The sequence below is a fragment of the Danio rerio genome, chromosome 11 (genome assembly GCF_049306965.1).
Source record: "Danio rerio strain Tuebingen ecotype United States chromosome 11, GRCz12tu, whole genome shotgun sequence".
Classification (NCBI taxonomy): domain Eukaryota; kingdom Metazoa; phylum Chordata; class Actinopteri; order Cypriniformes; family Danionidae; genus Danio; species Danio rerio.
The window spans coordinates 18,140,447-18,156,654 of NC_133186.1; the positions used below are offsets into that span (position 1 = coordinate 18,140,447).

At 38.5% G+C, this 16,208-nt stretch overlaps 1 protein-coding gene, 1 long non-coding RNA gene and 1 pseudogene across 2 annotated transcripts; 1 reads left to right on the forward strand and 2 right to left on the reverse strand.

Annotated features, from left to right (window-relative positions):
• The first annotated feature begins 3,262 nt into the window (after positions 1-3,262).
• On the forward strand, positions 3,263-7,719 carry LOC141376582 (uncharacterized). Its single transcript, XR_012387107.1, has 2 exons — positions 3,263-4,817; positions 4,928-7,719. It is a non-coding gene; the product is annotated as an uncharacterized lncRNA (long non-coding RNA).
• LOC110438914 (uncharacterized) lies at positions 5,958-8,418 on the reverse strand (annotated as a pseudogene).
• Positions 8,419-11,005: 2,587 nt separating this feature from the next.
• zgc:173544 lies at positions 11,006-15,607 on the reverse strand. Its single transcript, XM_073916601.1, is given in 5 exon segments — positions 11,006-11,133; positions 11,135-12,877; positions 15,159-15,358; positions 15,425-15,474; positions 15,554-15,607. Coding segments are annotated over 5 exon segments (2,118 nt in total). The 5' UTR covers positions 15,583-15,607; the 3' UTR covers positions 11,006-11,037.
• Positions 15,608-16,208: the final 601 nt, after the last annotated feature.

The window sequence follows — 16,208 nt, forward strand, 5'->3', positions numbered from 1 at the left end:
TACAGTGTGTGTACCATAAATAGCTCAATATTAATAGTAAGTCTCTTTTAAAGTGACTTGCTTAAGCCTTTAAATTTCACTGTAAGAATCACATGAAACATGAATATTCACAGCCTTTGCTCAATACTAGTCAGGATAGAGGGAAAGATTAATACAGCAATTTACAGAGACATTCTGAATGAAAACCTGCTTCAGAGTGCTCTTGACCTCAGACTGGGGCAACGGTTCATCTTCTAGTAGGATAATGACCCAAAGCACACCACAAAAATATCAATGGAGTGGCTTCACAACAACTTGGTAAATGTCCTTAAGTGGCCCAGCCAGAGCCCAGACCTAAATCCTATTGAACATCTCTGGAGAGATCTGAAAATGGCTGTAAACAGTCTCCTTCCATCCATCCAACCTTATAGAGCTTGAGAAGTACTGCAAAGAAGAATGAGCAAAAAATCCCAAAGACAGGTGTGCCAAGCTTGTGGCATCATATTCAAAAAGACTTGAGGCTGTAATTGCTGCCAAAGGTGCATCAACAAATTATTAAGCAAAGGCTGTGAATACTTATGTACATGTGACTTTTATTTTTAAGAAATTTGCAACAATTTAAAAAAAAAAACACTTTTCACATTGTCATTATGGGGCATTGTGTGTAGAATTGAGAAAATAAATTAATTTAATCCATTTTGGAATAAGGCTGGAACATAAAAAAATGAATACTGTCCAGATGCTTTGTATTTAGTAAAGTATGTACAGTGGGGGGAAAGAGAGAGAAAAAAAACATGATTTAGAGAAATAAAATAAATACATTTACTAAAGATGAAAAAACTTAAAATTCACATTGTATGTCTGGTTGCAGTATCATTTGTATTTAGCAAATATATTATATTAGCAGGCATGTCACCACATTTCAAAGAAACCATTGAGAGCCATATAAAAAAAAGATGGCGATAGATAGAAATAGATATTTTAATAATGCAGATGGCACGGTCAAAAAAAAAAAAAAAGTTATGAAACTTAAGTCCACACATATGAATATTTTAATTATATTTTATTGACATCAGAAAGCAAACATGGGACACATGAACCAGAAAACAAGAATCTATGCTTCACTTGTTGCAACAGCCTGAACAACTTCTGGGATGGATCGTTTTAAAAAGGTTGAGGAGCATTTGCAGACTGATAATCCACCTGTAGTGGAATTGAAAGTTCAGGTTGAACCGACTGAAACAGACTCATGGCTTAAAACTACCAGACCACTCGATGCTTGGGAAATTTTAGACTGGTTACTTGATGGCACAAGCACTGAAGAGGTCTAAGTCCAGGCTGTAAGACGGTCTCATAATATGATAGAACCAGAGACTGGTAGCTGGGCTGCACTGGCATGCCTGAGGAAGAGGAGCTGGACTGAATGAAAGACTGACTACTGGGCAGCATTTGAGGCTGGGCAACAAAATTCCCTGGAACAGGAGATATCTGGTATTTAGCTAGGGAGCTGGTCTCTTAATATAATAATATCAGCAGGCAGGGATGGTGTAACGGGGAGACTGGCACGGAGGGATCCATTTTGCAGTATTTATTAGTCAGTCAAACTTACAACACGCACTAAAGTGCGATCTCACATCAACAGTTATCAATAGAGGTCGTTGGGCTGGCGGCTGACAGACACAGAGTGATTTACCAGGCATAGATCAGAGGCAGGCAGCGTGGTTCAGAATCCTTAAGACAGGCGTGGGTCGAGGGCAGGTAGCGTGGTTCAGAGTCCGTGTATCAAGCAAGGGTCGTGGGCAGGCAGAAGGCAACTCAGAGTCAGAAACAGTCCGGGGTTATGCACAAGAGATCAGGCGGGAAAGAACGCTCAGAAATGCTGGCCGGGGCTAAACAAGACTTCGCACTGAACAGTGGTTTGAGTGTGGCTTATATAGGTGGCGTGGGTCATTACTGTGATTCAGTTCAGGTGTCTGCACAATCAGTCTAAGTGAATGATGTAATGCTAGAAGTCCGGGGATGACAACCTCTGCTGGACAGCGAGGGGAATGACTGGGACTGAGTCGGTGACAGATGGGTAGTATTTATAAAACAAGTGTTTCAAATATGTATTTAAATACAAAATAGTATTTTGTATTTTGTATTTAATAAGGTTTATATAATACTGTAAAATGCCTTGTAAGAAGTCTACATGATAACCAAAAAATGCGGCCTCAGATTGAAGCTTTTTGTTATTTGCCCAGGCTTGAGATCAGAACAGAAAATTGATTATGAAAATGGGTAATGCTTGGAGTATGGATGGAAGTTATGCAGACATAAAGAAAATAACTGACAAATGCCATGGTAAATTTAAGAGCAAGTCAACAACTATTAAAAATACTGCACAATGCCTAGACCAGTTATACAGCATGTGATGTCAATATAGTGTACAATTCTGAATCAACATCTTTGCTTAAGAAATTAGATGGAATAAAATTTCAGTCCTTAAGAACAGGATGAAGAGCCTTTAGTACATAATTATTCTCAGTCTCTTACGAACTTTAGAATAATAAAACACCTAAAGATGGTGTACTGGTGTTCACTATGGGGGTAAACCGAGACTCGTCCAGTTGAATTGAATTGAATTTTATTTGACATATTTTAGACAATCTGTACAAAAATACAAGTACATTGCGGTCCTCGCTGTTAAATAAAACAAAGTATGGCTTCAAAATACAGATGATGCATAAAACAAACAGTACCTCCACATTTAAATAATAAAAAAAACATACTTTTACTAACAGTTAACATGACTAATTCATTAAAAAAAATCTTTGTGCAAATGTGCTCTAGAGTGAATTTTTAAAACTAGTCATACTCATTTATTTTTTGCCTTTTGCAATTTTTCCTTCATATTCTGTGAGCAGCTACTTTACCAAAATGAGGTAGCATAATCAAAATGGGGTTGAATCAAAGCTGCTGCCAATAATTTTAAAGAATGAACATCCGACAGAGCAGCTTACCTTGCTATAAACCTAACTTCTTGCCAATTTTTCTATAATAAATCCTAACTACAAAACTATCATCTTTCTTTGATTTCACTCTTGAAGCAAATAAAATAGCCTCTGTTTTACCTATGTGTAAAGAAAGTTTATCTAAAAACCGGTTGTTCACACTTCTTAACTGGGAACTCTTGATTTCTTCCAGGGCCCTTATGTCTTGAAGAAATACTAAAATTGCAGCATCATTAGCTTAAATATAAAGTTCCTCTGAACAAGCTATTTTAGACCATTAATATATATAAGTCTCAGTGGAATGTAATGCTCTAAATCCTGACTGTAGCTCATACAAAATAGGCTTTTTTATTAATATAGCTGACTATCTGTTTGTGTACAATTTTTTCCAGAATTTTAGACATCACCCCCAAGATTGAAACAGGTCTGTAAATAATCATATCTAACTTACAACCTTTTATATAATGGTATAACTCTAGCACTTTTAAAATCACATCGTATTGTTCCTTGTTCAATAGATAAATTTAAAATATGTGATACCAAGGGGGCAATCACTTTAACAAAGTGAAAGAGTCTTTTAAAAATCTTGCAGTAATATCATCAATTCCAGGAGCCTTATTTAATTTTAACTCACTAATCATTTTTAAAACTTCACTTTCTGTAACCCAATCAAACTGAAATGAATCCGGAAAAATGCCCCATTGTCTATAAAAAGAAATCACTCTATCTTTGTTGTAAATAGCTGGTTGCCCTGGAAGCTGACCACATATTTTTATTTATTAATTTTTTTTGCTAACAATAAAAATTGCTGATTAAAAGATTCGGCAATATTCTTTGGATGAACTATTAATTTGTCTTCCACCTTTAAGTTAGGTTTAGATGATTTCTTACTTATAGCATTTGAATAATCAAGATTTTTCAATACACCCCCCGGTTTTTTTTTTTTTTTGTTTTTTTTTGGTTCAAATGTATTTTCATTTTATCTTATTCATAAAAAAACCTTTTTGCTTTTCTTATTCTATTCCTAACCTCATTTCTCTTTATTTTATAAAAACTCGTAACTGCTACACTCACTACCCCTTCCTAAACTTTGCAAAACTATTATCTCTTATCTTTAACAGTTGTAATATTTCATCTGTAATCCACGAGTCTAATCTTTGTTTAACTCTTATTTTCTTATGTGGTGCTATTTTATTCTAAGCCATACTTAACAGATCCCTAAAACAACCCCGAGCTGCATCCACATCCTTAGATCCCCATACCAATCAACTTTATCTAATATATCACAAAATAAATTAAGATTATAATTATTCATTGACCTCACTAAAACAGTATTATGGCCCATAAACTTTGCCTTTCGCACTTTTCTACATAAATATACTCAAAATGATCACTTATACTACACTGAGTTACACCACTACAACGTATCTTAGCTGAATCAGATGTCAGAATTAAATCAACAATAGACTGCGATTTGGGAGTAATTCTAGTTCGTACCTTAATTTGCTTTAATCAAAAAGAAATCTAAAAAAATGTTTAAAAGCTTTATACAACAGAAAAGTCCATATTTCACATTTTAGTGTTTAAATCCGCACATATTATAATTTCCATTCCGAGAGGTTTCACGAAACCATTTAAAAATCCTTCCAACAATTCATAAAAATTACTTTAGTGGTTAACACAAGGTTCCAAATAAAATAGGTTTACTCTTAAACGTCCACCCACACAGCTTCAGTGGATGCATTATTCATATAATTTCTAACATTAAAAGACAAATCAGATCTTACATAAACTCATACGCCATCACCGTTACGATTTCAGTCTCTTCTTATCAAACTACAATACGTAATTTCAATTTCTGAGTCCAACACTGAACCGTCCAACCAAGTTTCACTGCACCCAAGTACTGACAACCGTTTATCCGAACACAGTCTTAGCTCAGAAATCTTTGGAAGAAGACTCCTTACATTTAAATGAGTAATACGTAGACCTTTAGCGGACCTCTTGAAGTCAGCAACGCAAGTAACATTTTCATGATGTGCCCTTACCAGAGCATCCAAGTTCAAAGATGAAACCACCCGTTTACTCGCAGGCTCTATATAAACATGGTAAAGAAAATGGGCCTCATGGCCGATGACTCCACTAGCCTGCTTTCCATGTGCAGCTCGGACATCTCTTGCTTCATTGTGCACAAATGACAGACTATCCCAGTTTTTCACAATAAAACTTGAAATCTTCAAGTTAAAGAACGGATTAAATCTTGGGACAATAAGTAAACTGCACATACAGTAGTGTTGGATGGATTACTGATGTAGATTCCAAGAAAATAAGACAAACACATAAACATAAGTCCTACAGTGCAAAAAAAAAAAAAAAAAAGGGGGATCTATTAAAAATTGTGAATTAAATAACTTCTCACCCTTTTTAAATAGAGAACTGTTACGAGATGGTGGCAATTTTCAAGATCAGATATAGTACTATAAATCCAACTCATCTGCATTACATGGTTTTCACTGTGGTTAAAGAGATCATCTTCAAATGTACAGAAGTAGAGGTGAATGAGGTGGCAAAGAAGGGAATTTAAACTTGCTCAGAAACAGTTGCCGTCAAACATACTAAAGGGATCAATTAAATATGCCTATTGAGAGGAGGTTTGCAAAGCAGTGTTATACTTAAAAAAAAAAAATTTAAAAAAAAGTATTTTTCCAAAAATAAAGCATTTAATTTATACATGTTGTGCCTGCTGTATTTTGTAGTTTAAGTCGATCATGTAAAAATGAGGTAACTGATTCTGTGGATAAACTTAATGCATTTCTGCCCATCCCTGTCAGCACACATGTCACTGCATGGAAACGATCAAAGCAACTATCGGGAGCACTTTGAAAATTAAGTTTGACAAGGTAGAAGCTCATCTTGTAAAATTTATATTAGCAGATGCAATGGACAATAAAAATGAAAGTTATAAATCTGAGGTCCAAACATACAGATATTTAAATCATATTTTATTGACATAAGACATAACCAGAAAACAAGCATCTAGGACTTTACTTGTTGCAACAGCCTGAACAACTTCTGGGATGGGTGCAGATTGTTTTGAGTAGGTCCAGGAGCATTTTGACCTGTGACAGATTGATAATCCACCTGTAGTGGAACTGAAAGTTTAGGTTGAACCGACTGAAAAACTGAAGAGGTCTGAAATCCAGGCTGTAAGACGGTCTCATAACTTGATGAGACCAGAGGCTGGTAGCTGGACTGCACTGGCATGCCTGAGGAAGAAGAGCTTGACTCAGTGAGAGACTGACTACTAGGAAGCATTTGAGGCTGGGAAACAAACTGCCCTGGAACAGGAGATATCTGGTGTTCAGCGAGGAAGATGGTCTCTGAATTTGATTGTGCCAGAGGTTGGTACATGGGTTCCACTAGCAAAGCTTGGGGAGTGTAGCTGGGCCGAGAAAGAAACTGCTGGCTAGATAACGCTTGAGCTGGGATTAAAATGGATTGTAGAGTAGATGCGAGTGGTCTGGGATGGTTAGGCTTTGCAGGTGCCTGGTCGCTGGACTGTACAATAGGCTTGGTGTGCAGAGTTGGGGCTGAAAGACTTGTTCTAGGTGGAGACTGAAATCTCCTCTGGTAACCGTGCAGAGGCAAGTCTTGGCATGAATAAAGCTTGGAGCCAATCTGGTGAACCCCATGAGAATGCACTGGTTTGAAAACAGGTTGCCCACTCTGCTCGACAACATACCCGTAGGTGGATTGTCCTGCTTGCCGGCTGATTGGTTGGGCTACAGATAAGCTGACATGTGCTGGCTGTTGGAGACCTAGCTGTGCCACCCACTGGTAGCTGGGTTGTGCCGGTTGGGGAGCAGACGCTGCAACAGAAAGGCTAACATGTGCTGGTTGTTGGACACTGGGCTCAGCCACAGACTGGTAGCTGATTTGTGCTGGTTGGACAACTATTTGGGGCACAGACAGGTAGCTGGTTTGTCCTGGCTTTTGGGAAGCAGACTGGACTCCTGATATGTAGCTATCTTGTACTGGTATTTGGCTAGGGGTCTGCACTACAAAACTAGAACTCGGTGTATGGAGAGTACTTGTACTGGATGGAAGCATGAACCCAAGCTGATGTCTTCCTTTATGGGGCTTGAGAGGAGTCAGACCACTTGGCTTAGCTGTAAAGACAGAACTACCATGTACTGGTTGCTGGTTATTTGACTGGAAAATAGATTGGCTTGTCAGAACTAGCTGCTGGCTGGAGGCCTGGCCCACAGAGGTGTCAACTGCCTGTTGAATAAGTTGGCTGCTGGGCTGGACCACAGAGAGGGCAACAACATCTGGAGGCTGCACACCACTTGGTTGATTTAGAGTCTGGCCACTGGACTGGCTGACAAGTTCATAGCCAGCTACCGCTAGGCTGCTTGGCACACTGCCATATTCTACTATTTGTAAGCTAGGATGTGATGCAGGCTCTTCTTTTGGTTTAAGAGGCTTCAAAGTGTTGAATACTGGATTTTGAACTGGCCTGGAACCGATAACAATATTGGAACCAGATTGCTGGTGTTTACCTTTCAGAGGTTTATGGGGTTTTCTACCAGCATGCACTGCAGTCTGGGAACTAGGCTGTGGTAGTCGTTGGTCACTAGACTGGAACAACAGCAGAGGTCTAGACTGGGCCATGGTTTCAGAACTTGCTGGTTGCTGACTGTTGGAATAGGGGACAGTCTGCACTTGGGCAGTCAGCAGCACTGGCTCAGGAACAGAATAACTGCTTTGTTGCAATGGCATCAAGACAGAAGAACGGATTACGTCAGATCCTTGGACAGTAGAAGACAAACTCGCATCATTTCCAGACGTGCCAATACTCACTGCATTTCCCACAGTACCATAAACAAGACTATCACTTCCTGTTGAATCAACACTAGATCCTTGAAGTTGGCTTCTAGTGGAAGAATCAGAGCCTGTTTTATCAACAGTCATGAGAATGCCTGAAGAACTAGCCTGGGAACTGTAGCTTCCGGTGTCATAGCCCCCTTTAAATGAAGCACTGTAAAAATGTACTCTTGCTGGGATTATTAGGTCCAAGAGGTCCACCATTGCTACCAGGGCTATATGCATACACTACATAAAACAATGCCACGAACAGAAGTTCAGTTATACAATGAAGAATACAACAACAACAATAATAATAATAATAATAATAATAATAATAATAATAATACCAGCTGCAACATCACATGCTCCAAGGGCTAAAAGTACTGCTAAACAATAACTGCAAAAGAACAAAAGCCACTTATTAAATATTAAACTACGCACAAAACACATGTCTTAAAAAAAACATACCTTAAAATCCACATTGTTGTTGCACCCATAGTAAGCAAAGTCAAACCAACCATGCAATAATCTCAACAAATAAAACAACAAAATAAAAGAAAAACTTTCATCACACTATGTGGTGCTGCTTCTTATCTGGCCTTTCTATAGTGTGTGCAACTAGCAATTGCTAATCACCTCTCTCGGGAGTCACTAATGGATCATTATTAGTTTGAGTTGTCTATTGTCAGGTGTAAGCCATTATGTTCACGGTATGTCAGTTGATTAAAAAAAAATTAAAAATCCTAAGTAGAAAACTTTAAACATTTTTTAAAACAGATGTGCTTTTAGTGATGGTTTGAAGTCAAATGATTTGTGTTGTGTTAATCAAAATATTCTTAAAGGTAAAAGTAAACTTTTTTTATTAATAAATAAAATTTGCTTATTAACTAATTTCCTGAGATTATTTTGCTGATTAACTGCATGTCCGGTAGGCCAGTTAATTCAAATGTTTTGCGAGGAATTATCTTGCAGAACCATTCCCGTGGTGTAAGTTGTATTCAGCTGTGTTTCAGGACTATTTTCACAGATGTGTTTAAACTTTTGAGACAAAAAACCAAATGTGTTGGAAAACTGTCACTACAGTACATTATTATTAGTAGTAATCAAACCATACATTTTAGTTTCAGTTATTACTTTTAGACAGATAAAAAAAAAAAAAGTGCTTTATTTTGTTATTTTAGCAATTTCAGCATGAAACATTTCAGGTTATTCATCTGTGTGATTATTTTTGAAGCCTTACATTATTTTGAACCTGAAAAGCTCATGAACTTAAGTTAACATACAGACTTGCCTTAAGACTTCATAGGACCACATTATTCTTGTTTTTAAAGATTGCTTGAAATAAATACATTTCTGTCAGAAAAGTGGGATCAATAATATATTGTTCTGAAAAAGTCCACAACAAACTTTATAGGGTTCATAAACTGGTAGGTGGTTATGATGTTAAAATCAGAGAAAGACAAAGCTGCGTACCAAACACTCCTCTATCATACCATTGTTAGCACACATGCATCTATAAATTGTAAATCCAGATAAAATGAAAACTTTCAAGTGGACTTTTAATTTTCATATAAAAGTAATTTACCTACCCAAATGTTTCAATATACCAAAATAGCACTTTAAATCAGAAAGAAAACAAAATGACAATTTGATATACTGACAATGCTCAATTTTAATTTATTTTTTTACACATTAAAAGATAGTGAATAGTTTAAACACTGCAGACATTACCATAGTGGGGAAAAGAAAGCGTTTAAAAAGATAATTTTAAGTTCACATTGCATGTCTGGTTGTAGTTTTACTTGTATTTCACAAAACTTTATAATATATTCAGCAGACGTGTCACTGCATGAAATCTTTTAAAGAAATGTATGAGCCATTTAAAAAAAAATGCAGAAGATTAACTTTTTTTTTTAATTTTGTATTTTATTATTGCAGATGCAACGGTCAATAAAAGGCAAGTTATAAAACTGAGGTCCACACAAAGATATTTAAATCATTTTATTTACATCAGACAGCAAACACTCAGGACTCAGGAACCAGAAAACAAGTATCTAGGACTTCACATGTTGCAACAGCCTGAACTGGGATGGATGCCTATTGTTTTGAGTAGGTCCAGGAGCATTTTGACCTGTGACAGACTGATAATCCACCTGTAGTGGAATTGCAAGTTCAGATTGAAAGCGCAGACTATTGGACTGCTCCATGGTTGGGAACTAGTAGATAGACTGGTACCTTAATGGCACAAGCATGGAAGTGGTACACTTTTATATAAAGTTGCTTATTAACTAGTTTACTGATATTATTTTTCTGATTAACCAATTAATTCAAATGTATTGTGAGGAAATATCTTGCAGAACCATCCCTGTGGTGAGAGTTGTATTTAGCCGTGTCAGAACAATTTAAACAGATGCGTTAGAAAACTGGCACTACGGTGCATTATTTGTAGCAGCAATCAAATCACACATTTTAGTTATAGAAGTTATTTCAGACAGATTTAAAAAAAAAAAAAAAAGTGTTTTATTTGGTTATTTTAGCATATTCACCATAAAGCAGATACATTTCACGCATTTTCAAACTTAAAAAGATCATGAACTTAAAAGTTAACATATACAGATTTGCCTTAAGACCATATTATCCTTGTTTTTGAAGATTGCATGCAATAAATTAATTTCTGTGGGGAAAGTGTGATCAGTAAAATATTGTTCGGAGTCCACAACAAATTTTTTATTGGGCTTATAAACTGGAAGGTAGTTATAATTTTAAAAATAGACAAAAAGCTGTGTACCACATCAATAATTAAATAATTTTTACATTAAAATAATTAAACCTGTGGATAATTTAAATATTGCAAACGTTCCCATAGTGGGAAAAAACTTCAATTGCAAAAACTTCATTTTAGATCATTTTTTATTTGAAGTACACGTTACATGTCTGGTTGCAGTGTCAGTTGTATTTAGCAAATAAAACCTTACTATATCAGCAGACTTGTCACTGCATGAAACCCATCAAAGAAACTATTGGGAGCAATTTAAAAATGAAGTTGACAGCAACGTAGATCAACTTTTGTATTTTGATATTGCAGATGCAACTGCCAATAAAAAGGTAAGTTATAAAACAGATCCACAAAGATATTTAAATAATATTTTATTGACATTAGACAGCAAACATGACTCTGGAACCAGAACACAAGTATCTAGGACTTCACTTGTTGCAACAGCCTGAACAACTGGGATGGATGCCTATTGTTTTGAGCAGTTCCAGGAGCATTTTGGCCTGTGACAGACTGATAAATCCACCTGTAGTGGAACTGCAAGTTCAGGTTGAACCGACTGAAACACAAACTCATGGCTTGAAGATAACGGACCACTCGATGCTTTGGAACTTGTAGATTGGTAACTTGATGGCACAAGCACTGAGGAGATCTGAAATCCAGGCTGTAAGACGGTCTCATAACTTGATGATACCAGAGGCTGGTAGCTGGACTGCACTGGCATGCCTGAGGAAGAAGAGCTTGACTGAGTGAGAGACTGACTACTAGGAAGCATTTGAGGCTAGGAAACAAACTGCCCTGGAACAGGAGATATCAGGTGTTCAGCGAGGGAGATGGTCTCTGAATTTGATTGTGCCAGAGGTTGGTACATGGGTTCCACTAGCAAAGCTTGGGGAGTGTAGCTGGGCCAAGAAAGAAACTGCTGGCTAGATAACGCTTGAGCTGGGATTAAAATGGATTGTAGAGTAGATGCGAGTGGTCTGGGATGGTTAGGCTTTGCAGGTGCCTGGTTGCTGGACTGTGCAACAGGCTTGGAGTGCCGAGTTAGGGCTGAAAGACTTGTTCTAGGTGGAGACTGAAATCTCCTCTGGTAACCATGCTGAGGTAACTCTTGGCATGAATAAACCTTGGAGCCAATCTGATGAACTCCATGGGAATGCACTGGCTTGAGAAGGGGATGCCCATTCTGCTTGACAACATACTCATAGGTAGATTGTCCTGCTTGCTGGTTGATCGGTTGAACTACAGAAAGGCTAACATGTGCTGGCTGTTGGACAATGGGCTCGGCCACAAACTGGTAGCTGATAGGTCCTGGCTGGGCCTCTGATTGGGAGCCAGCCTGTACAAGTTTTGCTCCATTGGAAAGAGACACAGATTCATAGCTGGCTTGTTGCACAATCAGTTGGGCTACAGACTGGTAGCTGATGTGGGCTGGTTGGACAAAAATTTGGGGCACAGACAGGGAACCGGTTTGTCCTGGCTTTTGAGAAGCAGACTGGGCCTCTGATTGGTAGCTGGCTTGCACTGGCAGTTGTAGAGCAGGTTGGGGCACAGACTGGTAGATGGTTTGTACTGGCATTTGGCTAGTTGACTGCACTACAAAACCAGAACTCGGTGTATGGAGAGTACTTGTACTGGATGGAAGTTCGGACCCAAACTGAGGTTTACCTTTATGGTGCTTGAGGGGAGTTGGACCACTGGGCTGAGCCGTAAAGACAGAACTACCATGAACTGGTTGCTGGTCATTTAACTGGGAACTAGATTGGCTTGTTAGAATAAGCTGCTGGCTACTGGGCTGGACCACAGAGATGTCAACAACATCTATAGGCTGCACACCGTTTGGTTGATTTGCAGTCTGGCCACTGGACTGGCTGACAAGTTCATAGCTGGCCACTGCTAGGCTACTTGGCACACTGCCATACTCTAATATTGGTTTAAGAGGCTTCAAAGTGTTAAATATCGGATTTTGAACTGGTCTGGAACCTAAAACAATATTGGAACCAGATTGGTGGCGTTTACCACTTAGAGGCTTATTGGGTCTTCTACCAGCATGCACTGCAGACTGGGAACTAGTCAGCAGCACTGGATTAGGAACAGAATAACTGCTTTGCTAAAATGGCATCAAGACAGAAGAACTAATGACTTCAGATTGTTGGACATTAGTTGATGGACTTGCATCATTCCCAGACATGCCAACATTCACTGCATTACCCACAGTACCATAAACAAGACTACCACTTCCCGTTGAATAAACACCAGGGGCCTCATGTATCAACGCTGCGTACGCACAAAAACTTTGCGTACGCCAGGTTTCACGCTCAGAATCGCTCACGTTTGGATTTACTAACAATGAACTGAACGTGGGAATGTGCGCAGCTTCACGGCAGCTTTCTGGCAGGCATACGCACATTTTTTGTGCGTGTCTGTTTTATTTCCATTGGCGACTCCTAGAGGCAGTTGTGTTAAATTCCTCTCTACAAAGTGTCTGAGCCTTGCAATGGCAACTGTATGAGGCCCCGTTTACACTAGTGCGTTTTAGTTTGAAAACGCATAAGTTTTGCTACGGTTATGCCATCCGTCCACACTACGCCGGAGTTCTCGAGTGCCGAAAACGGAGCTTTTTGAAAACGCTGGAGAGGCTGTTTTCATTCTAAAACGCTGCTGCTCCGTCTCAGTGTGGATGGGGAAAGACGGAGACATCTGAAAACGGAGGCGGGGCTGCAAACGTTCGCCTATCTGATTAGGGCTTTTCCTCAATATTAAGTAGCCCACACACAGTTCAGTCTCGCATCCTCTTCTTGTAAGTTCAGACTTCGCAAGTTTGATCAAGGCTGCAGTCTCCCCCTTCCCAGTTTGATATGGAAAACATACAGAGGACACGGGTAAATCTTCAAAGGGAACAGTGTACTTTATAACTTCATTCACATCACCTTGGCTACGTTGTTTCACTTTCTCAACAATAAAATGTAAACATGATTTAAGGAACTGCCTATTTTCTTTTTAATATTAGCAACTTAACAGACAGCAGAAATGTTGAGGCGTCGTGCTGTATAATATGAGCGTCATCTTCACTGTGTGGATATTTATAACAAAACGGAGCCTATAACAACTGCCTCCTTTCAATTTCAGTGAAAATACGAAACGCACCCTCTCTTTTGCTGAATATCAGTTTTAATAATCGATAATTATAAAAGTATAACATACAATAAGTTTATACATTGTAGGAAATAAAGGCAAGCGATCCGTCAATGTACCTGGATTAATCATTAACTTATCTTTGCGCTTAACCAAAACATGTTACCCGTGAACAAGTAACTTAATAGATTCCAATGATCAAAGTCAGGGAATTGGCCTATGTCGTTAGATAAAGTCAACAACATGAATGAAATATCACGTTTAGCAAATATAGGGAGATTAGATCCAGCGGGAGATGCTTGATGAGCAGTCCGACAAGCAGAGCTCTTATCTGGGTAGAAATGCTGGAGCGCTTGCCCGAGAGTGTGTGTGTGTGTGGTCACTTGATGTGCGTTTTCAGCGTTTTGGTGTGGACGGAGAGCTGTTCAGAAATGCTGGGTAAAACGCGAGTGTGGACGCGGATCGTTTTCATTCTACAACGCCGTTTTAAAACTAAAACGCACTAGTGTAAACGGGGCCTGAGACGGGTTCAGCAGGTATATAAGGTTTCCATACCATACATTTGACCAGCTAAACATTAAAGCACAATTTGCAGCAGTCGCCTGTTTTCCCAATGTAATCTGAGCGATCTACCGCACGCACATTTCTATAAAGACACTATCTGAAGATGAATTTGCATGCGTGAATCAGAAACATTTCCATTCAATAAATGTGCAAATAAAATATGATGCTTATTGATATGAACTTACTGATGATCCCTACTTGTCTTTCTCGTGATAAATAGTTGGCAAAATCTGATATGTAGCGGGGAAAAAACAAAAATGAGTTCATCAGACGCTGAATTCGAGCCGAGTTCATGCTCGAACGTATCAATTTATGATCACATTCGTCTTATGAGTAGCGCCACTGAGACTGTTAAGCGTACTGCAACATTTTACAGATATAAACCACACTATTTCTTTTTTTAATGCACTCAGTGCGATGTTCAGACCCAACTGTGTTGACCGCATCAGCTAAACTCTCCCACTCTATTTTTTTCTTTTGTTGTTAATTCCGGAGAACAAACTTGCAAATAACACCGCTTTTCTCCGGTCTACCTCCGAAAGCAGCACCTCCAATTCACATTCTGTTCAAAGTTTCTCTTTTTGCTTGCTTTTGACATTGCTTTTTCGTTGGGTTTTGCCATTAGCATAGTCATTTGCATATTCATACGGGGGAGGAGGCAGGGAGGGGTTTTGTGCTCGTGCATGTTGCGCTCAGTTTCACGTTCATTCAGATGTACAAAAGAATATGCGTGAGATTCGGCGTACGCAGTGTTTCATACATTTTTTTCTGCGTACGCACATTTACAGCTTTGTGCGTACGCAATGTTTTAGTAAGATTTCCATGCAAGTCTTCGTACATGAGGCCCCAGATCCCTGAAGTTGGCTTTTAGTGGAAGAATCAGAGCCCGTTTTATCTACCGCCATGAGAATGCCTGAAGAGCCAGCCTGGGAACTGTAGCTTTCGGCGTCATAACCCCCTTTAACTGCAGCACTGTAAATTGTACTCTTGCTGGGATTGTTAGGTCCAGGAAGTCCACCATTGCTACCAGGGCTATATGCAAAAAACTACATAAACCATTAGCATCAGATCAATTATGTAATGCTGGACATAATAATAATAATAATAATACTTGTTGCAACATCACATGCACCAAGGGCTACAAGTACTGCTAAATAGTAACTGCAAAAAGAACATCAGCCATATAGTAAATGTTAAACTGCAAAAAAGTAATAAATAAACAAATCCTAAAACAACATACCTTAAAATCCACATTGTTGTTGCACCCATAGTAAGCCAGTTCAGGTCAAACCAACCATGCACTGTTCACAAAAAAATAAAAAGAAAAGCTTTCAACACAACATGTGGTGATGCTTCTGATCTGGCCTTTCTATAGTGTGTGTAACTAGCAATTGCTAATCAGTTGTCTCAGAAGTCACTAATGGCTCATAATTAGTTTCAGTTGTCTATTGTCAGGTGTTACACATTATGTTCCCGGTATGTCAGGTGATTAAAAAAATATATATATATATTATTAAATCAGACAGATAGAAATTGAACAAATGAGAGCTGTAAACAATCTAAGCTATGCAGAGGCAGTGAAGAAGGTCTAAGAACAATGGAAAAGTGCAAGTACACAAAAAGCAAGAAATAGTGAGAAAAGAGAATGACCAAGTAGAAGAAGATACAACACTGACACTTGATAAGCTGATTTTGTTCATTGCCTATGTAATTAACTGTACTGATTAAGTCAAACACAAAACCAAGAAAATAAAAATAATTGTGAAAGGAGCTGAAAAGTTTTTTGGAATAAACAATATATCATGGGAGGTAATCAATAAAAGGCTAGAAGCAGAGGGTAGAACAGGAGGAGCTGGAAATAAACCAAACTGAAAATGGAATGCAAGAAGACTATT